The sequence below is a fragment of the Panthera onca genome, chromosome A1, assembly GCF_046562875.1.
Source record: "Panthera onca isolate mPanOnc1 chromosome A1, mPanOnc1 haplotype 2, whole genome shotgun sequence".
Lineage (NCBI taxonomy): Eukaryota > Metazoa > Chordata > Mammalia > Carnivora > Felidae > Panthera > Panthera onca.
Genome location: NC_138339.1, coordinates 94695814 through 94722753, shown reverse-complemented (window position 1 = coordinate 94722753; position 26940 = coordinate 94695814). Strand labels below are relative to the sequence as shown.

Genomic DNA, 26940 nt, shown 5'->3' with positions numbered 1-26940 from the left:
TGTTGAAAATTCTTTTTCTTCTTAAGTTTTTATTTTAATTTCAGTTAGATAATATACTATGTATATATTAGTTTCACGTGTACAATATAGTGACTCAACACTTGCATACATTACCCGGTGCTCATCACAAGTGCACTTCATAATCCCCATCACCTATTTCACCCATACCCCCACTCACCAACCCTCTGGTAACCATCAGTTGTTCACTATAGTGAAGAGATTATTTCTTGGTTTGCCTCTCTCTTTTTTTCCCCTTGTGCTGGAAATTCTTATTTCTAGGATTATTGTCCTGAAGGCTTTTAGTTCATTTGAAGAAAATGAGTACCTAAGTGTCACACTGAATGAACAAAACTTTGGGAGTAGGTGGGAAGGTGGGACAACAAGAAGAACTCTGTGTTTGGCTTTGGTTCTCCCTTAGAGCAGCTCTGTGGGGCTGGTTCTTTTTATGCCCCATCATGACATCCTGGTGGGTCCAGTGTATTTTCTGAATATTCTCATATAATAAAAAGCTATCTCGTCACATTTCCTTTCCAGAGAGTCTCAGTTTAGTAATTAATACGTCCAGCCTCAACTAGACTGGCTTAAAGTGAAAGCTTCTCCCCTGGCTCAGTTCTCAGATTCAAATTCCACCAAAAATAAAAACTATTGATATTTTTATTGGAATGCATTGAAACTATAGATTAGTTGACTTCTTAGAGTTGATAAACATATTTTCTTGGATTTAGTCCTATTTGTATTTGTTATTACAAATGCTTTGTTTTCAAAATTAAGTTTTGTGTTTGTTGATATTATACCAAAGTGCTGTATATTGATTTTATCCCCAACAATTTTGTTTGGTGGTCTTATTCTAGTAGTTTTTCAATGAATTTTTTTTTTATCAACCCACAGTTCTCTATCTTTAAGAGTCTCTTATGGTGTGTTTCCTCCTCTCTCTCTTTCCGCCTTCCCATATGTTCATCTGTTTTGTTTCTTTTTTTCTTCATTTTTTTAAAAAAAATTTAATTTTAGTTAACATACAGTGCAATATTGGGTTCAGGAGTAGAATTCAGTGATTCATCGCTTAACATCCAGTGCTCATCACAACAGGTGCCCTTCTTAGTACTCGTCACCCATCTAACCTACCTCCCACCCACCTCCATCCATCAACCTAGTTTGTTCTCTGTCATTATGAGTCTCTTGTGGTTTGTTTCCCTCTCTTCTCTACCCCTTTCCTTCCCGTATGTTCATCTGCTTGTTTTCTTAAATTCCACATATGAGTGAAGTCATATGGTATTTGTCTTTCTGTGCCTGACTTATTTCGCTTAGCATAATACATTCTTGCTCCATCCATGTCATTGCAAATGGCAAGATTTCATTCTTTTTGATGGCTGAGTAATATTCCATTGTGTGTGTGTGTGTGTGTGTGTGTGTGTGTGTGTGTGTGTGTGTATTCCAGTGTGTGTGTGTGTATCATCTTTATCCATTCATCAATTGATGCACATTTTGGCTCTCTCCATAGTTTGGCTACTGTTGTTAATAATGCTGCTATAAACATTTGGGTGCATGTGTCCCTTCAAATCTGCATTTTTGTATCTTTTGGGTAAATACCTAGTAGTGAAATTGCTATATCATAGAGTACTTCTATTTTTAGTTTCTTGAGGAACCTCCATACTGTTCTCCAGAGTGGCTGCACCAGTTTGCATTCCCACCAGCAGTGCAAGAACATTTCTCTTTCTCCACATCCACGTCAACACCTGTTTTTTCTTGTGTTGTTAATTTTAGCCATTTTGACAGGTTTAAGGTGACATCTCAATACGGTTTTGATTTGTATTTCTCTGATGATGTGTGATGTTGAGCATCTTTTCATGTGTCTGTTAGCCCTCTGGATGTCTTCTTCAATTAATTTTTAATATAGACAATTATATCAGCTGTGAAAAATCAGTTTTTCCCTTGCTTTCCATTTCTTGTGCCTTTTTTCCTTTATTTTTCTATATTGCCCACCAGAGAGAATTAGCAAATGTAAGTAGTGATAACTGCCATCTTTTTCTTATTTTTGATTTCAGAAAGGTTGCTTGCAGTAACACACCAATAGGTAAGATGTTTGTAGTAAATTTTTGGTTAGATATCCTTTATTAGGTTTAGAAATGTCAGCAAGGAGTTTTAATCCTGCATGTGTGTAACCTTATCAAATACCTTGTAGCCTTATCAAATATCTATATCGAGTAAGGTGTTGCGGGTTGACTCTTACTGAAGGGCATTAAGATGCAACCTATTGTATCTTCTAGGTGCAAAGTCATTGCCAAGTGGACTGGGAGTGATACTACATTTTGAAATATGATTTACATAAAGCTGATGCATTTTTTACACATACACCCTTTGTAGGAAAATAGTGTATTATGCGGTCAGGCTTGAAAAATAAAACTAAACTTTGTTTGTTTTTCTCTCTAGTATTACTTTACCGTTCTTTTTGGCCATGAAGGTCAGAAACCCCTGGAGTTGCGCTGTGAGGAGGAGCAGGATGGTAAAGAGTGGATGGAGGCCATTCACCAAGCCAGGTATGGGCTCAGATCCTCTGTGTGACACTGGATTGACTGGGTGTCTTGCCTTGGGGTTTTCACTGTTGGCTGTAGTTTTGGAAGAACTTGAAATTCCAAGATGGGTTTCCCCTTGGTACCTCCTCCTTAGTGACATGCGAGATGCTTCTTTGTGCTTTCTACGGCTATATTCCGGCTAAAGATGGAAGGTAATAGATGTAACAATAATAATATCAGGTTACTTTTGTGGCTTGTTCCTGTGTGCCAGGCACTCTTCTAAGTGCTTCTCAAGTAAGGCAATTTATTAAACGTATTGAATTGCTTATCCACTCAACAATCTGAGAGTGGGTATTATAATTACCCCTCTTTTACAGAGAAGGGAAGTAAGGCCCAGCCGGTTAGTTTGCTTGCCTCAGGTCACACAGTTGGTAAGTGGCAGAGCCAGGATATGGACTCCACCAAGCCCACATTTATACACTCTGCCCTGGGCAGCCTGGGTATCAAGAAGGGTGATGCTGACTCTATCTAGGGAGATAGAAGAGTATGATTTTGTTTCCTCCTAAGAAATATCAGGAAGAAAGAATGCACTCAGCCTCAAACAAGAACGAGAAATCTGAAAGAGACTCAGGCAGATCCTTCTCTTTTATTTTTCATCTTCATTTCTGAAGTCCAGTCCGCTTTTGCTTTAGCTGGCTCCCATGCTGTCTGCTTTCCTGCCTGTCTCATCCCTCGTCCAGTCTTTCATCACCCCCCAACTGCCTACTCATATTCCTGGTGTTTTAGGTGCAAAATTCCAGCTGGGGCACATCTTCTTTTCCTTCCCCTGACATGCCCCCTGCTTCTCGGAAGTGCCCGTTCCTGCCTCTAACCACCCCTGACCCTGAAACTCCTCGGACAAGTTACCCTCATAGGCCCCTTCTCCACATGGCTGCGGTGCTTGCAGTAGTACACATAGAATATCTAACAATTTAGCACAATAGAGGTGGGTTTTTGTTTTTGTTTGTTTGTTTGTTTTTTATTATTTTTTTTTAATATTTAAAAAAAATTTTTTTTAACGTTTATTTATTTTTGAGACAGAGAGAGACAGAGCATGAACAGGAGAGGGGCAGAGAGAGAGGGAGAAACAGAATCTGAAACAGGCTCCAGGCTCTGAGCTGTCAGCACAGAGCCTGACGTGGGGCTCGAACTCACGGACCGTGAGATCATGACCTGAGCCGAAGTCGGACGCTTAACCGACCGAGCCACCCAGGCGCCCCTGTTTTTGTTTTTTTACATATTTTGCACGTGTGCTTTCTGTTTCTTGAGCTGGATTGTGTGCACCTGGAGAGTAAGGAGGAGGATGCTTCATTTCTGAATGAAGCACGGTGCTCATTATGTGGTAGGTGACCAAGAAATATTTTCAGATTGATTGTAAAGAAGATGAGGTATTTGTTCTGGGTTTAGATGCTTCTTTAACCCTTGAAATTTTTTCTCTGAAAGTTCTCTCCGTCTCATCCCCTCCCACTCCTCTTCTTTCTTAAGCTTCTTTATATTAACCACCTACCTCCTCTGTGGCAGGCGGCATGCTAAGTGCTTTACATACTTTGTTTATTCCTCACAACTACCCAGCAGGGTATTATTAGCCCTACTTTGTAGATGAGAAAACAAAGATGCATGATTATTAAGCAGATTGGCCAACATGTAAAACGAAGTTGTTACGCTGCAGAGCTGAGCTTCCCACACATCAGTCTGACTCCAGAACCTTTTACCAGTGTTTTCTATTGTAACTGTCTTTATTATTGTCTCCTTCTCTCTTTACTCTTCCCCTCTTCTGTTTCTTTTTCTCTTTCTCTGTTCACAGATGAAGGTAGATTAGTATGAGGTTAGGGTTGAGAGTAGAAGATGTTATTTGCAAAATATTTCAGTCCCTTTTCTTCCCTCCTCTTCAGAATACTTCTCTGAGATGCCCAGGGTTGGCGACCAAATGCTGCTCACCAAGTGGGCCCTGGGGATAGCTTGCCCACATCGTGATCCTGGCACACTGTTCGGCTGTCTTTTCTCTCATTGTTTCTGTCTGAGGGTTTTGCCCCAGACTATGCTCTACAGTACAGTGACTTGCTGTAGAAAGAAGGCTGGGTCTTCAAAAGTGAAAGAAGTATCAGGTTGGCAAGGTAGAGCTTGGGTTATTTCTGGACACAGTCTCTGCGACTGCTTCTGTTCTCTCCTACCTGGGAATTAAAATGATATAAATAAGTTAAAACGTGTGTATTTGCCCCCTTTTTTTTTCCACTCCAGAAAAGCCAGATACTCGTAGTAGCCTAGAATGCCTCTGTGGTTGCTGAGCAAATACCATGTTGGACCAAATACAGAGTATGGATTCCTTCAAAAATGGTTAGATTTTAAATCTAATTTTTAAAATTATTTTAAATCATTTTTTTAAATGTTTTATTTAATTTTGAGAGAGACAGAGACAGAGTGTGAACAGGGTAGGGGCAGAGAGAGGGAGACACAGAATCCGAAACAGGCTCCAGGCTCTGAGCTATCAGCCCAGAGCCCGACGCGGGGCTCGAACTCACAAGCCATGAGGTCGTGACCTGAGCCAAAGTCGGACGCTCAACCGACTGAGCCACCCAGGCGCCCCATTTTAAATCATTTTTAAATCACTATTTTTCTATGCTATGGGAACTTTGTCATATACGTGGAAGTGGGTCAGTATTTGGTGTTGATTGACATATGATCGAAACCAGGGCTCGTGTGATCTTGTCAGAAACGTAGACTTTAGAAATCACTTTGGTGATTTAGGAGACCGAATGATAAGAATTCTCTTGTGGATTTGAAGATTTAGTTAATAATTGATTTTTTTTTTAATGTCCTGCCTTTTTGGTCCATTAGATTTGCTTTTCCTTTGATTTGAGGCCCAGGACTGGGGTCTTTGATGATTTCTTTTTAATCAGACTGCTTTATACTTGAGTTCTTACATTTGACTTTTTGCATTGAGATGCTTCTTACATTTTCTGTTTTATAAATCGGGAGGATAACAACGTTTTCATTTAAGTTTCATTAAGTTGAGTTTTTGGTGTGAACTTGGATTTGTGAAATTCATTCTGACTGTTCATACATGTGCAGAGCCAGAAAGTAAATGAAGCTGATTCAGAGAAGGAATTTGTCAGCCAGTTTTGCTTGGCATTGTGCTAATTAAACAACTGATTAGATGACTAAATATTTCACCTTTAGAGCGTTAATTTGGTGCCACTGCCTTTTTAATAGAAAATGCTCAATAATTACGTTTTTTTTAAATCCCTCTTTTTAAAAGTCTGAGCTTTTGACTAACTGATGGCTATTTTAGCCTGAGACTAATTTTTTTTGAGCTCCCTGCAGACACTACATAGAAACAGGGACTGCTCAGAGCCCTTTTCCTGGTCTCTGCTGTTTTACTGAGATGTCTTTTCAGAACTGGCTTGGGCATGCTGTCCTTGTGTGCCACAGATATCACATTCTTGCTGCTGGCTTATTGTACCTCCGAGATGAATCTACTTGCTCCAGTTTGCCTTCAGAGGATCTTTGGGTCCTTTTCTGGGATGTTGAATTGCATGTTTTCTCCCTTAGATCTGGCCCAAGGAAAAATCTTTTTGGAAATTACATTCTCATTCTGAAGCTCCGATGTGGTCCAGAAAACTTGTCTTACGGTTTTTTGTTTTTTGTTTTTTTTTTTGAAGTTGGCCAATATTACTTTCTAGAACACTGGCACATTTAAAATATCATTCCATCACATATTATTGGCACCAGTTCATGGGAAGCTGCTAGCAAGACTCAGTCATGTTTTTGTCTGGATGAGCTGAGGCCAGAGCATTTTAATAGCAGTGAAGTCTATGTTTATTCCATAAGTGGTTTGCTAGTTGGGTATGGAATTTTGGACATTCCTAATAATCTGATTTTTGTTGTTGTTGTCTTCTTGGCCGTATCTGTCTATCGTGGTTGGTTTAGTCATTGACATTAGGATGGTCAAAAACATTGACCCAGGTAATTTCGGGTCCTTAGGGCTCACTGACTGAAAAGACAACATCCACAGCACTGTGTCTCCACTTTTTATCCTCTGGAACATGGACCAAGCGAAGTCTCGGCAGGTAGAAGGTAGCTATGGCCTGGAAGAGGATCTAGGTGTCCAGAGATACCAAAGCTCTCCCCATGCTGGTCTAAGCATAAGACCTGAAGGACCTGGTCTATGACAGTTAAGAAGAGAGAGCTAGAAAGTATTCCAGAGATGGGGTGGGGGATGACTTCAGAGGACTTTGTGACCACCTGGATGTGGGCAGTATTAGACCAGGATGATATCTAACACATCTCTCAGGGCCCTAGCATGGATAGTGTCACTTACTGGGAGAAGAAATGATGGATGAAAGCAGGTTTGTGGGGCCAAGATGGTGAGCACTGGTCAGGAGGGGCCTCTGAGGGGAATTGGAGGGTTTGATTGCCTGGAAGGGGCAGTGAGGAGCCGTGTGATTCTGAGGGGTCTCCTTGCCCTTGCTAGGGAAGATATGAGAAAATGAGTATCCGAAGCTACTGGAGAAGTAAGGTATGTCCTGAGGGGAAAGCTGGCTTTGGGTTTCTACCAAAGCTGGGGTTAGAGGAAGACTTTTGAAAAGTTGGAGAGGTGGAGAATATTGCGCCTGGTACAGTGAGCCACAGAATGTGCACAGCTTTTCCTTTTTTCCTCCCTGCAAACGTATGGCTTATGCTTTCAGTGGTTGAGACTGTCCCACCGTACCTTTCCCCTGCTTTCTAATTTTTTAACTGAAACTCTGCTCAAACTCCCATCTTGACAGTCTTCCCTCCTCTTGGTGTGTGCATATGGCAGGTGGATCTTAGGCTTTTTTCAGTGGGGAGGGCATTTGTAAGGGAAGAGGAATTCAGTGTGTGCTTCCATTCTATAAAGCTCATGTCAGATTTAGTTTGGCAAGGGTTTGACAGCACCCGTTCCCTCATCCTGTCAGTCCTGAACTTGACGAGCATAGAGACTTAATCCTCCAGTTAAGTCTTTCAGTTAAGTCTTATCCTTTTGTCCACTAAAGAAAGCTCTAATCCAGCCTCTTGGGTCTGTTTTTATCTGTAGTCCTTTTGATGACATGTGCCTCAGGCAGTCTGTTGTTTGTTCTCTCTCTTTCCCCCTCTATCAATCTGTTCCCCCCTCCCCTCCCCCACAACATACACCACACACACACACACACACACACACACACACACACACACAACACACAGCATACACAACCACACACACAAGCCATCATGGTAACTGCTCCAGACACCTAGTGCCTGTAACCTCATCCTTTTAATTGGATGGGGGCATAATTTAGAGTGAAGTGTATATTATAAAATCTATCCCAACACTAAAGGCCACTGTGTGTATCATATCATCCCCATAAAATCAGCTCTTTATATATGTACAGGGAGAAATCCTTCACAAATCAGAACAAAGCTAAAAACGCTTTGTGTATCACAGTGAACTGACAGGACTAGAAAATCAGAAATGGACAGTGATGTCATAGCCTAAAGCTATATTTTGTATTCTTCTTGTAATAATAAGACTATCACTACTATTGCTACTTTAAGGCTGAAGATATGGATTTTGTTCATTTGATATATATTTTTTTTAATAAGAAGTTTTGTCAGGCCTTTGCCTCCAGATTGGACATGATGAAAGAGACGTCAGCACTTTCTTCCTTAGAACCTGCAAAGAAAGAGAGAAAAGGGATAATGTGTCTGCCAACTATGAAAGATTTCACTTGATGAGATGGTAGAAATTGTTTTCTACAGGGAAAAGTTGGACTTGAATTTCTTTATTTTCAGCCTTTGGTTAATACTTTCACCTGCTGGTTCTCTTTCCTGTTCTTCACAGTTTTTTCTTCAGTTTGTTTGCACGGCACCAGGAGCTTGCAGTAGAACAGGCGCTCTGTCTGTTTGCACATGAACCCCAGCCCGCCTGCAGGGGGCGCCCCCCCAACAGGCTCTTGGCTGCCCCAAGAACTAGTGCTGCTTCAAGGCAAATTTCTGCCTTGAGCCTCTTCCCTCTGATTCCCTTGCTCCATCCGTTATTCCCTTTCTTATACATTCCATCTGTTTACCAAGCCGGCTCTGGCTTTTTTCCTGTATTCTTAGATTCTCTTTGAATCTCTCCCACCTTGAAACAAGAAATTAAAATCCCTCCCTTGGCCCCGCATCCTCCTCCAGCTGCCCTCTCTTGCTTCATAGACAGGCTTCCTGAAGAAATACTTGGGTTGTTCTCCTTCCTCACGCAGCTCCTGCTCCTTTTCCAGCCCTTTGTGATGGGTTTCTGTCCCCACCACACAGAAACTGTTGTTACCCGAGTCAACAGCGTCTTTCCAAAGCTTTTCTTTCCTTATATAACTTCAACTTTCCAGTAATATTTATTTTTTAATTACACAAATAGTACATAAATGCAACCTCTCTAATAAAAAAAAAGAAAGAAGGAAAGGAAAGGAAAGGAAAGGAAAGGAAAGGAAAGGAAAGAAAGAAAGAAAGAAAGAAAGAAGGAAAGAAAGAATCCAAACAATGAAAAGTAGAGAGAGTAAAAAGTTATTCCATTCATATGCTCCTCCTTCCCCTCCCCACATTCCCCAAGCTCACTTATTCCTCAAAGGTATTTACTGGTAACAGTCTCCTGCTTAGTGTTTTCATACATTTGCATATCTGTTAGATAAATAGATAAGATAGGTAATATTACATACTCTTTTACTGACTATTCATATTATTCTCAACCTTCCTTTCACACTAATTTGGAGGTTGTTTTTTATTTTATTATTTTTTTAATGTTTATTTATTTTTGAGAGTGTGAGCAGGAGAGGGGCAGAGAGGGGGAGACAGAGGATCTGAGGTAGGTTCCGTACTGACAGCACAGAGCCCGATGCAAGTGCTGGAACTCATGAATGGCAAGATCATGAACTGAGCTGAAGTTGGGTGCTCAACAAATTGAACCACCCAGATGCCTCCTGAAGAGGTTGTTTGTTTGTTTGTTTGTTTTAAACATCATTATGTAGAGACCTAAATCTTCTCTTGAAATTCTCTTTCCTTTTGCTTCTAGGACATCACTCCTGATTCTTCTACTCCTTTGATCATTTCTTCTCCTCTTTCACTGTCCCCTGTGTTCTGTCCCTTTCTTTAATGTCACTGCTCTGTGCCCTTGTTCCTTTCTCTCCTCACCAGTCATCCACTGCCAAGGCTTCCCCCAGGTGGATGGAGTCACCCTTTCCCCATGCTTTCGTTAATGCTGGGTACCGTGCTAAGTGCTCCCTGTTCTCTTCTCACTGAACAGTCACAACGGCCCATGAAATCAGTGGTTCAATGGAGTCTGAGGTCTTAGAGGATAAAATAACATCCCAAAGATCACCAGTCTACTAAGTGGCAGAGCTGATCCTCAAATCCAGGTCAGGCTAACTCTGAAACCTATGTACTTAATTAGGAACATGTATTGCCTCTAGTATGTGTAGAACCATCTTTCTATACTGACCTAACTGTATACCCCTCCCCCTGGGTGCTAAACTCAAATTTTTTTCCACCTCCCCTTCTTCCTACCAGAGTATAGTCCCCCTGTACACATATACTCAGTCACTCAAGCCAGCAGGATGCCATCCTGTACCCTCTGCCCTCACTGCTCACGTCCATTCAGCCAGATGTGGATTTGAACCCTGGAACATCTGGTCTCTATTCCTGTGCCAACAGTGGTTGCCTGGCTTACTGCTCAGCCACCTCACCTGTCTCTCTTCTAAGTTTGCCTCCTAATCCATCCTCCACAGGGGACCAGAGTGCCTTTCTGAAAAGAACATACGTGCCTGGTAGAACTCCAGGTTTCATATTAGTAATTTTGGTTATTATATTCAATTGACTTCTTAGTATAGAAAGTTTTAAACAGAGAGACTCAGCTCTCATTCATCTGCATTACCCTCCCTGGGCCACTTCCTTCCCCTGTAGAAAGGACTGATCATTCCCTTCTTTGGGCCCCTACTGCAACCCTTTATTTCTTTTAAAGTACCTTTGAAATTACTGTATTGATTTGTTTATGTCTGTTGCTCTCTGTCAGTCTGAATTCCTTCAACACAAATCTGTTGCTCACCTCTTATCTCCTGCTTCTGGCACAGTGGCAAATTGCTTTTCAGAAATGTGGGTACCAATTTAATCTCCCTCTGCTAAGACATGAAAAAGCTGGAATCATTTTTTTGAAAAATTTGTATTATATTGATGGGTAAAAAATGGTATCTTGGTGTAATGATAATTTCCTTGATTGTTGGTGAAATTGACTATTTTTTGCCATTGTTAATATTTGTTTATGTTTCCTATATGAATTGGCATCTCATGTCCAATGCTTGTTTTTTCTCTTGGTGTTTTTCTTATCAGTTTGTTTATGAGCTTTTTGTATGAAAAAAAATATCTGTTTGTATTTGTTCTAAATTCCCTTGCACCATTTTTTTTTGCCCTGTACTTATTTTTTGCAGAGTTTTGAATTATGACACAGTGCAAATATTGCTTTTGGTGGGGAGGTTGTTCCATTGCTTTAAAAAAATACTTAAAAAACTGAAATATAATCCATATGCCATAAAACCTACCATTTTAAAGCATACAACTTAATGGATTTTAGTATATTCACAAGGCTGTGTAACCATCCCCACTCTCTGATTCTGGAACATTTTCAACACCCCTCAAAACCCCAATATCTGTTAGCATTCACTCCCTATTTCCTGCTTTCCCTAGCCCTAGCCAACTACTGATCTACCTTCTGTATCTGGATTTGCCCATTGTGGACATTTTGTATAAATGGAATCATACAAGCCTTTTGTGTTTGGCTTCTTTTACTTATAATGTCATCAGAGTTCATCCGTGTTGTAATAGCATAATGAATCCTCTGTTCTTTCTGTGGTGGAATACTATTCCATTGTATGAGTGTACCACATTTTGTTTACCCATTCATTGGTTGATGAACATTTGGATTGTTTTTACTTTTTGCTATTATAAACAATGCTGCTGTGAATATTTGTGTACACATTTTTGTGGACATGTTTTGAATTCTCTTGGGTGTACATAGGAGTTGAGTTATTAAGTCATATGTTAACTCTATGTTTAACTTTCTGAGGAACCAACAAACTGTTTTCCATAGTGGCTGCACCATTTTATATTTCCACTAGCTAGCAATTTATGAGAGTTCTAATTTCTCCACGTCCTCACCAACACTTGTTTCCATTGCTATTTTATTTGGAGTCCTTGTAGTGGAAATTGAATATGAGAATTTGTAAACTCCTTTAATCCATTTGGGCTTAATGAATATAGTTAGATATATGCTCTTGCTAAAGAATTTTTTGTGATCATAAAGAGAATTCTACCAATACTATTCTGCACATTTATTTGTAAAGAAATAAAAGCATCAGTGTTAAGAAAGAGTCATCAATACAATTTTCTTCAGTTTTATAATACAGCACTATAAAATATATTTTTTTTAGAAATAAATGTTCCTTAAAATTTCTCTGCCCCGAAATGATGATTTTACCACTATTGGCTTTCTGTTATATTTCCTTACAGCAATATTTTGCTTGTTTTTTATATTAGATTGTGTTTTGGAAAGGATTATTGACAACTTTCCATATGCCCCATAGTTAGTCAAATGTTTAAATAATGAACTACTAACTGTGAACTGGAAAGAAGGAGCAATATTTAGAACAGGGAGTTTTCGTCTTTTTTTTTAATTTATTTTTTTTATTATTTATTTATTTTTTTTAATATATGAAATTTATTGTCAAATTGGTTTCCATACAACACCCAGTGCTCATCCCAAAAGGTGCCCTCCTCAATACCCATCACCCACCCTCCCCTCCCTCCCACCCCCCATCAACCCTCAGTTTGTTCTCAGTTTTTAACAGTCTCTTATGCTTTGGCTCTCTCCCACTCTAACCTCTTTTTTTTTTTTTTTCCTTCCCTTCCCCCATGGGCTTCTGTTAAGTTTCTCAGGATCCACATAAGAGTGAAACCATATGGTATCTGTCTTTCTCTGTATGGCTTATTTCACTTAGCATCACACTCTCCAGTTCCATCCACGTTGCTACAAAAGGCCATATTTCATTTTTTCTCATTGCCACGTAGTATTCCATTGTGTATATAAACCACAATTTCTTTATCCATTCATCAGTTGTTGGACATTTAGGCTCTTTCCATAATTTGGCTATTGTTGAGAGTGCTGCTATAAACATTGGGGTACAAGTGCCCCTATGCATCAGTACTCAGGGAGTTTTAGTCTTTAAATTTTATTCCTCTTTTTAATCTCTTCTAATGGAGATGCTTGTGTTTCCATTCATTGTAAAGGAGGCAAGCTTAGGAGAAAAGAGCCTATCTATCAGTAGAGAGAGAAAAGATTGTTGGGGGTGATATAGGGTTAGAAACTTACCCTAATGTGACAGCTAACAAATACTGATTAACCAGTGGAGTAGAACCATTAATGTAAGAGAATTTGAAAGCCAGATAAAGTGGATAATAGCAATGCTGAAGTGCCCGTGAGTAAATCTACGGAGGCACAGTCTTGTGTAGATAAGTCGGCTGCTGTCAGTGCACAAATACTGTCTAGATGGGAACTGTACTGCCGTTATCCAGGACTGGTTTTTCCCAATTCCCAAAGACATCATGCTCCCCCTGATATGAAAAATGCTGATTCGAAAGAGTTTTCTCAGTAAAATTGATCATAATCCTGGAGCTGGTGCAAGTTTTTCTTCAGTCACCTATGAGTTTTTAGTTTGGGTTTTATTACAGTTCTCGTTATACATGTCTCATTAGCGTATCTATCTATCTATCTATCTATCTATCTATCTATTTCATTAGCAAATAAGTCTTCAATCAAAGTAAGTAGGATGAGGGTCTGGCTCATCTAACCATTTCTTGTATATATAATTTTTACTCTTCTATGAAAATAATTAAGGCCTATGCTATTATCCTGTACTTCTCTAGACTCTTTAGGATTCTATTGGAATGCTTCCTTTTCTCCCATATGGAATAGTGGTGTTTTGGTTTTGATTATACATATTACACATGAATATTTTACTCTCCTATATATACCTCAGACTTGCCATCTGTTAGTACTGGACACATGAATTTGGCTTTCATCATGTTGATTTATATGGCTTAATTTTATTATTTCACTTGGCAGCGAAGAGACTATTTTCTCCCCTGGTGGAAGTTAAACTAAACAACACACACACGAAATTAAAAACAATCACAAATAATAAATAAATCAAGCAGAAATTCTTAAACTTGAGCAACTGGAAAATTTAATCAGAAGATACATTGGAGATATAGTAAAATAGAAATACCACTGCTCTGAAAATTCCTACATCGAAGGAAGCATTTCCAGTTGATTTGCACAATCCACTTACTAGTGGCATATATAGGGAAAGCCCTGTGGTATAAAGTGAAGTAGACACACCAGTAAGAGTAGTGAACTAGAGAGAACCAATTAAATAAATTGAATGACTTGACAATTATGAAAAATGAAAATTATTATGTGAAGAAAAATACAACGTGCAGAGTAAATTATCTTAGGTAACTATTTTTCATTTAGCAATGACCTTTATGTGAATGCCTGTTTTGTGCCAGGCCCCATGTCAGGTGCTGAGCTAATCTTTAATATCTTTGCCTAGATTATTGTGGAGCCTCCAACTGGTCTTCCTTTTTCTGTCCTCGCACTCCACCCCCCACCTCTGTCTTTTCCCATTACTGCAGCCAGTGTGATCCTGTTCGAATGTCAGATCTTGCCATGCCTCCAATCAAAGCTCTGAATCTCATTCATGGTGAAAACCTGAGACTTTATGTTGGTCCACAGGGCTTTGCATGGTTTAGAATCCTGTTCCCTCTTCTGCCTCTCATCTTACTCCCCTCCAGTAAACCAGCCACTCTGCCTTTCCTCTGGCAGCCCAGGCCTGTTCCCACTACGGGGCTTTCACACATGATATTCCCTCTAACGGGAATGCTTTTCCAACCAGCTAGCCACATGGCTCACAGCTTCAGGTCATGACTCCAATAACATCTTCTCAGGGAGACCCTCTCTCACAGCCTGGTTAACATTATAACCCCCGTCTCCCCCACTTCCTATCCTACTCCCCTGGCCCTGCTTTTTCATTTAAGTACTAATCATCACGTAACATACTATATATTTTAAAAATTTATTTTATTGTGTGTTGCTCCCTACTACAATGTAAATTCCATGAGGGCACAGATTTTTTTTCTTCCTATTTTGTTTACTCCTGTCTCCAATGCTTTGAACAGTTTTTGGGTATATAACAACATTCAGTACATACTGAAGAGTGAATTTGGAGTCACAGGAACATATAAAGAAACTACTACATGTTACAGAAGCCCACCTCACAGAGTAAATAACTGCCATTAGGATTTACGTATTTTCTTTTTGCCACTTAATAATGTAGAGATGTTGCAAAATACAGAAAAGCACAAAAGAACTAATTAAAAATCACCTGTCATTGCTCTAACACATGTACATGTACAAATTATATTTACTTTAATCTTCTGGGGTTTTTTTTGCTAATTTATTAGTGGGTCTTGAGTACGTTCCATTATGTTAACCATTTTTTAAAATATGACTTTAAATGGCTTGTATCATTCCATTGTTTCATCACTTTCATATTATATGCATCTATATTTAGATTCGGTTTTATTATATTTGTTTTAATGAATGAAAATCTTGTTTTTTTATACATCTTTGTGCAAGTCACTGTTTATTTTCCTTGGGTTAGATTATTATACTTGAAATGACTATGACAAAGGATGACATTTTAAGCTGTCTTGATACTTATTGTGATGTTGTCTCCTAGACTGTCTCGCTCTGGTACAGAGTACCCCTTTTGTCTTATCTTTGCCGGTACGGAATATTATCATTCCTGAAGCTCTTGACCAATTTTTTTTTTTTTTAATTTGAGAGAGAGAGCACGCCAGTGGGGGAGAGGGACGGAGGAAGAGAGAGAGAGAGACAGAGACAGAGAGAGAGAGAGAGAGAGAGAGAGAGAGAGAGAGAGAGAGAGAGAATCTCGAGCAGGCTCCATAGTCAGTGCAGAGCCCAACATGGGGCTCAGTCCCATGACCCTGGGATCATGACCTGAGCTGAAATCAGGAGTCGGATGCTCAACTGACTGAGCCACCCAGGCGTCCCAAACTCTTGACCAAATTTGATAAACAATTTTTACTCTTTGATTAAGTACGTCCTTTTCTCTCTCGCTATTAATTATTCACATATTATATTCCATGATGTCCTTAACTTCTTGATTTAATGACTTTGGGCCCTGTTATTGGTTCCCCGCTATAAAGATGAAGAATTTAACACCCTTACAAAACCATTTACCTACTCTCCCTTTGTCCCCTCAGTTTTTGCTACTTACATGTTCTTGGCTTTTAAATTGGTTGTTTATGTCTTAAAATAATATAATTAACTCTCCTTATCAACTTTGAGAAGCGTGTAATGAGTCTCTGCTATGAAAGGTAAGTAAATTAAGACATTTAATGTGTCTTTCTTTATTGTTCTCTTCTTTCCACAAACTGAGGTTTTATTACTTTATTATTTACTCTCTATTTATAAACTTTTAAACATTTACCTTCTGTTCCTAAATTTAATTAAGCCTCTGTTGATTCTCAAAATAAAAAACCAATGAAAGAAAACAAAATAAAAAACCATGGTTTTATAAATATTTTCCAAAGTATTAAGACTGGTGTTTGATACCACGGAGAACGAAATATAATCATGCAGTTGAGTCCTTGCTTTTTGAAGGAGAATATTTTAATTTCTTTCTAGCATTTTTTTTTTTTATTACTTCTGCGGGCTTGTATTCTTGCATTCCATGTTAACTCTTGTCTTTGTATTCTGTTTTGTTTGGTTGGAGAGCCTCCTCATAATTTTTCTCTGATAGTAAATGTGATCGTTAGTAAACTGCTTCTGTCTTGAACTGGCACTTGCCTGGGTGTAGGAATTTGGGTTCAGACTTTTTCTTCAGTTCTCTACTGTGATCTAGTGTCCCAGGTAACTGATGACAAGTATGTCATTTTGATTCTTGCTTTCTTTAGATAAATTGTGATTTCTCTTTGGAGACTTTTATAATTTTTCCCTATCCTTAGAGCTCTGATATTTTACCAGGATGTATCAGGGTATGAAATTTTTTCATTTATCCTGTCTGGCATTTAGATTATGCTTTCTCTTTGAACTGTGCTGTGTTCAGTTCAGGGAAGTTTTCTTCCATTTCTTGCTTATTTCTTCCCCATCAAATCTCTGTTTTTTCCCATTCTGGAACTCCCATAAGGTAGATATTAGATCTCTTGGATCTATACTCATTTTTGCTCAGGTTTTCTTCCCATTTCCAATCTCTTTGTGTTTTTCTTTTTGTTGTTCTTGTTCAGTGTTCTTTCTGTCTCCAGCCACCTAGCTTAGTTTTCAATCGTGTCTGCTTTATCACTTAGCGCATTCACTGACCTGTGAAATTTTAATAATCATTTTTTGTTTCCAAGAACTCTTCTTGTTACCTAGTTCCTTCTTTTCCATAGCAGCCCCTTGTTACCTTATGACTCTAATATCCTTCCATATCTCTCTGAAGGTAATATATCTCTGTTGTTTGGATTATCCTGTTTGTTTATTATATTTTGTGTTTGTTCATTTGGGGCTGTATTTATTTATGTATTGTTGCTTAACAACTTACCCCACAGTGCTTAAAACAGCAAACATTTTATTGTCCTCCCACAGTGTTTGTGGGTCAGGAATTAACTGGGCGTCTCTGCCTGAAGGTCTCTCATAAGGCAACAATTTGGAGGTCGTATCTGAAGGCTCAAAGAGGAAGGATCCACATCCAAGTTTGCTCACATGTTTGTTAGCAAGATTCACTTCCTTATCAGTTGTTGCATTGAAGCCTCAGGTCCTGTCCTCATCAGCTATTGGCCAGAGGCCTCTCTCAGTGTCTGTCTATGTGGACCTCTTCATACAGCAGCTCTTAACATGGTGTAGACTTCCTCAGAACAAACCAGTAGGACAATAAGAGAAGGCAAGCAAGAGGGAAGCCAGAGTCTCCTTGTAAACTGATCTTGAAAGTGCCGTTCTATCACTTTTGCCATATTCTAATCCTTGGAAGTGAGTCACCCCGGTCCATCTCACACTGAAGAGAAAGGGGTTACATAGGGTATGAATACCAGAAAGAAGGAATCACTAAGGGCTGTCTTAGGTACTACTGCCAATTGCAGAGGCCTTTCTTTTGGGGGTTGGTTTTTCCAAGTCTCAAGTGATCTTTCCTTCTAAATGAAGGACCTTGTGGGTTATTATAGGTAGCTGGCCTGTGTTTACATCTGTGTCACTTATACAGACTTCCTTTTCAGGTATGTGGGCAGGCACTGGGGAGGCTGGCTAGAATTCCCCCTTGTGTAATTCCAGTACCCTTCAGTGTGTACAGCTGGAACCTGCGATTTGCTATTAGCCATTAGTAAATGACAAACATGCTGAGTGGTCACCCCCTTGATTAGGTTACATTATGTGGCAAAGGAAAAGGGATTTTGCAGACGTAATTATGATCCTAAAAATCTGTTGCTTTGAGTTAATGAAATGGGATTTTCCTGGGTGGGCCTGAATTAATCAGTTGGAAGCCCTCAAGGAGAGACTGGGGTCAGAGATCTCTGGGGTCAGAGATGCTCTCCAAGCTGCATGAGTTGTATACCTTCAGGAAAATGAATTTCCCAACAATCTGAATAAACGTGGAAGTGGGTTCTTCCCTAGTCAAGCCTCCAGGTGAGAATGTACCTTGACTGACACCTCAGTGTTAGGCGTGTCAGTCTCTGAGCTGAGGACCCAGCTAAAACTGAGCCTGGACCCCTGATGCACAGATACTGTGAGATAAGAAACATGTGTTGTTTTGAACCAGGGAGCTTGTGGTAATTTGTTCACAATAGAAAAAGAATACATGTATTTCACTCCTGGTCCCTCTTAGTGCTGACCCTTTTCTGGTTCTCTGTCCACAGTGGCTGTCTGGTGTAAAGTCAAGCTTTGTTCTCTCTGAGTCTAGCATCCTCATTTGGAGCTTTCTTTAGGACATGGTCCTTTTCCTACAGAGAGCAGATCCTGGGCTGTGACTTGAGGGCATGTCACTACTGCCAGTTGTGCCTTTTATTTCTTTACTTTGGGAGTCGGGAAGAGGAGGAGTCTAACATGCAGATGTTGTGAAGGCACTTGTTTAATGAAATGATCACCCCTTACTCCATTTCTTTGAATGTTTTGATTCCAACTTTGGAGCTCTGGCCACCTTGGTGGGAAGCGTGCTTATGTGAGGTGTCTCCTTGTGTGGTTTCCTCTGCTCTCAATTTCCCACCACTCGGATTCTACTTGGTTTCCTCTTCATGGAATTTCTTAAAACTTCTGGTCTGTTGATGGCATATTTTCCTGTTTTATAATGCTGTTATGGTTTCATTCTTTAAACAGAAAATAATTTTCCTAGCACTTCAGTGAGGCCTTGGAAGTGAAGGGAGACAGATGTGGGTAATGAGTCTGCATGAACTCATCCACACAATCTGGACTGGACTTTTTATAAGAGAAAAAAAAATACTGTTTTGCTACCTAATACCAATTTGATATATTAGTAATAAATTTGGAATATTTCTGATAAAATGATGAGAAGGGCATAATTTTTATTATAATAGCTACTTTTCTCATGTTCTATTACTATTTTCTCCTTTTAAAGTTCCTAAAAGCGTATCTCTCTGAAGACTCTGCTCTTTTTTTTCTTCTTCTTTTTTTAACCTCCTCCCACTCACACAGCCTTTCTTTCTACTCTCTTAGGGTGATTTCTTAGAACAAGTGACTTTAAAATATTGCTGACACTATGTTTTTTTTCTAACACTAATAGCACACATGATGTAAGTGCTGAGGATGTTGAGATCATTGAACTAAAATTGTGATTTTAGAATTGTCTTAAGACTCTTTTAGTTCTAAGTAACACAAACCTATTTCAAAGTAGTTGAGGTTGCGGAGAACTTATTAGACAGAAATTTTAATATCTCACTGAACCCAAGAGTAAAAATTATATTCAATTAACATGAGCGTCAGGAACCAGAAACTAGCAAGTTGACAGGAACACAGATAGTCGTTACCTTTCTGTCTCTCTTATGTCTGTTTTCTTGAACATCTTATTTTCTTTCTCAGCAGACTCACTTTGTTTGGCATGATATGGCCAAATACGGCTACCTGACAATGGTAACCAGAGTTTCCAAATTTATATCATATCAGTTCAAGCAAACAGATAAGAGATACAGTACCAGACTCCAAGGAGAAAGACTCTAGTTGGTTTAGCTTGGGCCAGTTACCTCTTTTTAGACCAGTGTAATGTAGTCATGAGGGCAGATTTTGTGGTAAAAACATGGCTGCTATGACCCAAATTCTCAACGAAGAGGTAAGAGGTAAGTGAATAGAAGATTGGGCAGTATCTCAGGACATGTCTGCTGCAACATTCTTGTTTATATTCATTGTGATATTCCTTATTAGAGAAACAGTTTAGCTTGTGGTTAAGAACATGGGCTTAGGGTCGGGGCACCTGGGTGGCTCAGTTGGTTAAGCGTCCGACTTCGCACAGGTCATGATCTCACAGTTCGTGAGTTCGAGCCCTGCATCGGGCTCCGTGCTGACAGCTTGGAGCCTGGAACCTGCTTCAAATTGTGTGTCTCCCTCTCTCTTTGTCCTTTACCCACTCACACTGTCCCTCTCTCTTTCTCTCTCTTCTCTCTCTCTCTCTCTCTCTCCAAAATAAATAAACATTAAAAAATGAAACAAAACATTGGCTTAGGGTCAAACATATGTTGATTTGATCCCACCTTGCCACTTACTAGCTGTGTGACCTCTGTGAAGATTAAAATCTTTTTGTGTACAATTGGGATGATAAAGCCTATCTCCTGGGGTTGCTGGGGGGATAAAATGAGAATATATATGGGACATCTGAGGCACTCAATAAATAGTAATTATTAATTATTACAATTATCAGATCATTTGGGAAAGATTACGTGAATGGAGAACATACCTTTTACCACCTCAAATAGTGCAACAAGATCTAGAGGCAAAATTCCAGGTGCTACAAATTGCATAGTCAGTAAAAATCTAAGAGGGAGTTTTGGCTTCCCACACACTTGGCCAAAGAAATGGAAACAGGTGAGGCTGATGGTGTTAGGGCCCAAGAATCTACACTTATTTTTAGAATGAAATTTTGCTCCTGTTGATTTGTGAAAGAAATGTTAATGGTCTCACGATCCTAAAGAGAGCCGAGCAGGGCTGGTAGTCACTGGTATAGTCATCATAGTCCCTTCCAGCCAGTGCCTGTTCTGATGGTTGCTTCACTCATTCTACTTGGGGGCAGGCCTGTTCTGATTGTCTAGAGACTTAGCTAATGAAACATTTTTTAGTATCATCCCTGGGAACCAAGTGTGTGCCATCAATTCAAGACCTCAGTTTTTTGTTAAAGGAGAAGCATCTTTTTCTTTATGAAACAATAGAATTCCTTTGCACTTTTCTGACTTATATGGCAAAATTGCTAATGGCAGCCATCATTAAATGACCTCTTAGTGAAGGATATGTAAAATAGCAATGATCCAAATTCTGTATAGTTAAATGAACTCTTAGCTCAGTAAGGGATATGTAAAATGATTCAAATTGTATATTGTTAAATGATACCAAATGCAAGCCCAAAGTTAATATTTACATAAAGCAGAGTTAGCCATCAAACTACATTTATGGTTTCTTTCTAAAATATACTGTATGCTGTTCTATATGAAACTGCCATAGAACAGTATCTCATTGACTAACTGTGTAATTTTCTCTTAAGTTATGCAGACATTTTGATTGAGAGAGAAGTGTTAATGCAGAAGTACATTCATCTAGTTCAGATCGTAGAGACGGAAAAAATTGCAGCTAACCAACTCCGGCATCAACTTGAAGATCAAGATACAGAAATTGAAAGACTTAAATCAGAGGTACTTCCCAGTTACTAGATTCCTCCTCATTGTTATGCATTTATTGCCATCTCCTCAAAATTACATAAGGCCTATCAGGGCAAAATTTTCTTCCCAAACTTGGTTCCTTCGCCATCAGCGAGTACATGGTCAGACCACTAATCTGTGTTAGAATAAATCTAGTCTATGTTAGAATTAGTTAAATACACTATATTAAAATACCAGAGTAATATGCTGCTTTTTAATTATTTTGTGCTCCTGATGTCCTTCATTTGATCAGATATTCAGAAGTTGATTATAAAATGTAACTGTTTTTAGATTGACTATAATAGTAATGATAATTGTGAATCTGTCATAGATTAAACTCCCAAATGATAACTAAGGAAGGACTAGAAATGAAGTCAGGAAGACTTTACTGCTTCTCTATTCTAAGGAGTTCAACTTTCTTCCCCCTAGAATTTTGAAAAACACATTGGAGTTGAAGTATAAGGCATTTCCTCAAGTTGGAATTCCTGTCTCCCTCCATCTCCACCCCCACCCTCTGAGGGTGAACTTCCGAAGCCCTGCACCCCCCGATTGTGAGATTGTCCCAAGTGAGAACAGAGCATGGTCATTGTATCTCCAGCCTCAGTGGTGGTCCTGGATCCACCCATGCTCACAAGTGCCTCTGTCCACATATAGAAACCCAAGTGTACCCGAGTGTTATTTACTACTCGTGGAAAGCGGTAGATAACTTAAGACCTGAAGAGGAATGTGGAAAACAAGATTTCCCCCCTCTTTCTGACTAGAGGTGCATTAGCATTTTCTTAGCTTCAAAGAGCAGAATAGGACAGATGAAACCTACTACTAATTGTATCCCATTGACAGAACAATTCAGGATCCTCAGGCCTGAGTTACAAGAAATTTGTAAGTTCTAAGAGCCTCTTCAGCCCTGAGTTACAAGGAAAGTAACTTTCTTGTTACTTTTACAGTCATTGGACAATGATTTCCTCTTTGTTTCCTTATACCTTCCTCCAAGACGCACTGAATCCTGTGAGAGGTTTTCACCTCCTTCTGCCTGTGTACATCACCTCCAGTTTCCAGAGCATGAGTATAAGCTTGATTCCACCTGGGATCTGATTGCTTCTCTGGTGATGAGTTGCAGACCATGTTCACCGTATCATTAGTGTTGTTAACTTCCCGATTCAACCCTGAAATCTCATAGAGTGAAAACAACAACAGAAAACTTAGCAAACCTGCATTTTAAAAGACTATATCAGGCACTATAATTTAAGACAAAATTATTGTGTTCTCTCTTTGCCACAGTAAGCCAGAGCAGATGCTTGTCTGCTAAGTGGCATTTACTCCACAAGAGAAACTCAGCACCAAGCAATGTTCCCCAATATTTATTTGGGCATGCTTATCTGTCTTCACTATGTTCTATTTTAGTCTGAATATAGATTTTGCAGCCCCAAACTGTCAGTAGCAGGTACGTCTTGTGTGGTCGCTTGTCAGGAGCCATAATTTATTTTCTACTCCTTTTATTTTCCTACTTCTCTGTCAGAAAATGGCAGAGTGTGTATTTGTTACTGGTGACAAAATGTAAAGACAGGTCAGAGGAAGCAATTATGATTCTTAACTTTTCAAATGCTTGCTGGTAAGGTTGCGTAGGTTCTTACCTTTCTAAGAGCCTGCAATTGAGCAGTAGGCTAGTGATTTTTGTTGCTAAGTGTATTTGGGCAGCCATCTGGTTTTGAATTGCCCCACAGGTCACATAACTACATAACTACATAACTGAGTTGGAGCTATAAGGAGATCCTGGATCATTTCACTCCTTTTTACCTTTTCACCTTTCTTGGTTGTCTTGGATCAACCCCAGGGCTCTGAAGTTCCGTTTGCAGTTACCATTTTCCCAAGGAATCCTGTGAGCCTGCTGTACTCTGTGTACCTGTGTGGAAGGCTGCAGGCTGATTATGGGAACAAGAGCTCTGGGCTGAATGTCATTGCATTTGGGGACCCCAGGGCATTACAGGCAGCTGCCATTGGGCAAGATTGGCAAGCAGTATGTCACTCAGCTCCCCCGAAGGCCTTGGCCTAGTCATCACTGGCAGTCAGGGCCAAATTTGGGGCTAACTTTTCTCCTAACCCAGATCCCAGTTCACACTTTCCACAGTTGCTTCCTATAAGCACCTTTGTTGGCAACATAACTGAACAGACTTGGTGTGAAGTTCATTCTTTCCTTGACTCAGAACCAGTGGAAGGAAGGATGCATAAAAAGTAAAAGTTTCCTGAGGACCTCCTAAGCTACCTTGTAGGCATTACCTCCTGTGAGTTATGGCTATAAGCTGGTATTTCCCAAATCATGAAATGGGCCAATTTTGTGTCATAGATTATCGCTCTTAATAAAACCAAGGAACGAATGAGGCCTTACCAAAGTAATCAAGAGGATGAGGATCCAGATATCAAGAAGATTAAAAAGGTAGGATGTTGGGCGTTTCTGGCTTTGGAAAAGCATGGTGATCAGTTGTCTGTCCTATAGTGATGTCTTTGTTCCCCTGTCCCTGAGCTGAGAATCACCTTGGTATATCTGTTCTAATGGCTCTCAGACTTGCCTTTCAGAGTGATACAGGTATGGCTACTTTGGAAAACTTTAAGCTTGAGATTTTTTTTCCAGTTCTGGGAATCCCCTTATGGACCCTCTGTGGAAAGGATGTCAAAACCAGACATTAAGACAATAGTGTTCTTAAGTTGGGTTAGTAAGTGCTGTAGAGCCTCCTGATTTTGTGCTATTTTCATATTTTAGGGGAGTATTTTTTTCATGTTTATTTAGTTTTTTGGGAGAGAGAGTACATGTGTGCAGATGCTTGTGAGACGGGGAGGGGCAGAGGGAGAGGAAGAGAGAGAATCCCAAGCAGATGCCACGCTTAGCATGGAGCATAACATGGAGCTTGATCTCAGGAGCTTGATCATGACCTGAGCTGAAATCAAGAGTGGGAGGCTTGGGGCGCCTGGGTGGCTCAGTTGGTTGAGTGTCCCTTCTTGATTTCAGATTGGGTTGTGATCTCCTGGTTTGTCAGATCGAGCCCAGCGTCAGGCTCTGTGCTTGTAGCAGAGAGCCTGCTTGGGATTCTCTCTCTCCCTCTCTTTTTGCCCCTCCCCCTGCTTGTGTTATCTCTTTCTCAAAACAAACAAACAAACATTAAAAAAAAAGAGTCAGATGTTTAACTGACTGAGCCACCCAGATGCCCCTAGGGGAATATTTTTTTTAATTTATTTTTTTAAATATGAAATTTATTGTCAAATTGGTTTCTGTTGTCTGTATAGGGGAGTATTTTTAAGTGACATTTTAAAAATATTTCTTTTAGCTTTAGATTTCAGTGCTTATTTAGAAAGGATTTTTTTTGAACATGTGAGACTATTAACTAAATACATCTCAGATTTCTGTTTTATTATCATTATTACATTCTTGTTTAACATCCACACAATCAAAGATCTTCTTACTAAACTGTCACTTATTCCTGTGTACAACTTAAAAAAAAATTTGTTTTAATGTTCATTTATTTTTGAGAGACAGAGAGATAGAGCATGAGCAGGGGAGGGGCAGAGAGAGAGGAAGACACAGAATCCAAAGCAGGCTCCAGGCTCTGAGCTGTCAGCACAGAGCCTGATGTGGGGCATGACCGGGAGATCATGACCTGAGCCGAAGTTGGCCACTTAACCGACTGAGCCACCCAGGTGCCCCTGTGTACAACTTTTGCAGTTAAACAGACACTGGTACTCACTCTGGTCTACTGTATTTGATTTATGTCATTTTAGGTTTTGAGTTCTATTATCTTAATTCGCTTGTGTAAATCATCTACTTAGCTTTGTGACCATTATGTGAAAAGCTTCACAGTTATAGAACTTTTTTTATGGATATATACCTTCAAATCTTTATTTCATCTTAATGTTTTTCTTATTCTTGTTTTTTCTATGCTACGTAATTATTCCCCTTTAGCTGTAACAAAACTTAAAACATTGCTCAGAGTTTGATATAGAAATGCTTCTAAGAACTAAATTGAAGTGTTTTCAGTTTTTAAGGAATAAAAAGTGAAATACCACCATTAATTTCTTAGAATTCAAAACATTCTGAATAGAATTGAGTTTATGTTATTGTTACAAGATTAATGCTCTTGCCTTTTAGTAGTATGAAGTTGTCTATAAACAAAGAGATGAGTGAAGTACAGTTTTCAGGATTTTTTTTTTTTTTTGTAGAAACTGGTCTGTTAGTATGAAAAGTACACCAGCTCAGCAGGCAACACCTGACTAAGTAAACAGAAAGATTGTGTTTAACACAAAATTTGATTAAGGTGATTTTTGAAAATATTTCTGTTAAATGAAAGAATAGTGATAAAATAAATGCTTTTTACATTTTCTACCTTCCTGTTTCTCAGTAGAAGCAATTAAAAAATATATTTTTGAACTTGTTAAGTAGCCTTTGAAATTAATTCTGTTGTGCTTTATAGCCCAGTCATTCTAATGTCTGTGTGGCAAAAAGTGTTTTAAATGAATTAGTTTCTCTATTCTGATTTGGCAAATATCAACATGATTTTTTATCTTCAAGGAACCAAAAATTGAAATTTATTATATGACAAAGAAGGTTTCCATTAGATTTCTCCAGATAATGTGCATATAAATTCCCCCACATAATTCTATTAAAATGTGGCTAATTTTTATTGTTTGAAGCATCACAGCTGTGTGAATGCCTGCATTAACACTGATAGTATCATGACAACATTGGTAGGTAAATGAAAGAATTTTAAACATTTCAACAGAAGAGCAGTTGTTTAAATACATGACAATTTAGTCCATATGGGTGAAATAGTAGGGAAACAATAAGGAGTGTAAGAATATGTTGACTAGATAACAATAATACTAAAAAGAGATTTGGTAGTCATTTAATGCTGTCAATCATATGTGGATTTGCAACCTGCTTTGTGGCTGAATCTGCCACTTAGCTATGACACACCCTAATAAATAATCATATAACTGTTTTATATTTAGCAAGCACTTCAGATTTTTTTTGGTCCATTATTTTGTAGGTGAGAAAATAGAGGACTGGAGTTCAAAGTTACCCAGCAGGTTAGTGCTCAGCCTTGGGGTTAAGGATTATGACATGCACCTTTCTGGCTAGCCCCCAGCATTTACCTGGACACTTGAAAGATGTTTAGTAAATATTTGTTGGCTAAAACGTACAGGTTTGTCTGTTATTTTTCAAATCATACCTAGGGAATTCAGATCAATTTTAGAGGCTATCATGTTGTCTACAGAATCAATTTTTAATTATATTTCATGTTTCTTTTCACAAAATAATCTCCATTGCAAATCATTCACATGTGTTTTCACCGGGTGGCTGAGAGAGAATCCGTAGAGTTAACAAAAAGCAGGTTAAAGAATGCCAACTCTCATTGCATCTTTC

At 39.1% G+C, this 26940-nt stretch overlaps 1 protein-coding gene across 3 annotated transcripts in view; it reads left to right on the top strand.

Moving 5' to 3' along the window:
- The window catches only part of RASGRF2 (Ras protein specific guanine nucleotide releasing factor 2), a 241934-nt gene that overhangs the window by 72649 nt on the left and 142345 nt on the right, over positions 1-26940 (top strand). For all 3 annotated transcript variants that reach the window (XM_060635446.3, XM_060635444.3, XM_081796559.1), the window contains exons 2-4: positions 2428-2534; positions 21377-21524; positions 23872-23961. In XM_060635446.3, coding sequence (XP_060491429.1) covers positions 2428-2534; positions 21377-21524; positions 23872-23961 — 345 coding nt within the window. The remainder of the gene's footprint in view (positions 1-2427; positions 2535-21376; positions 21525-23871; positions 23962-26940) is intronic.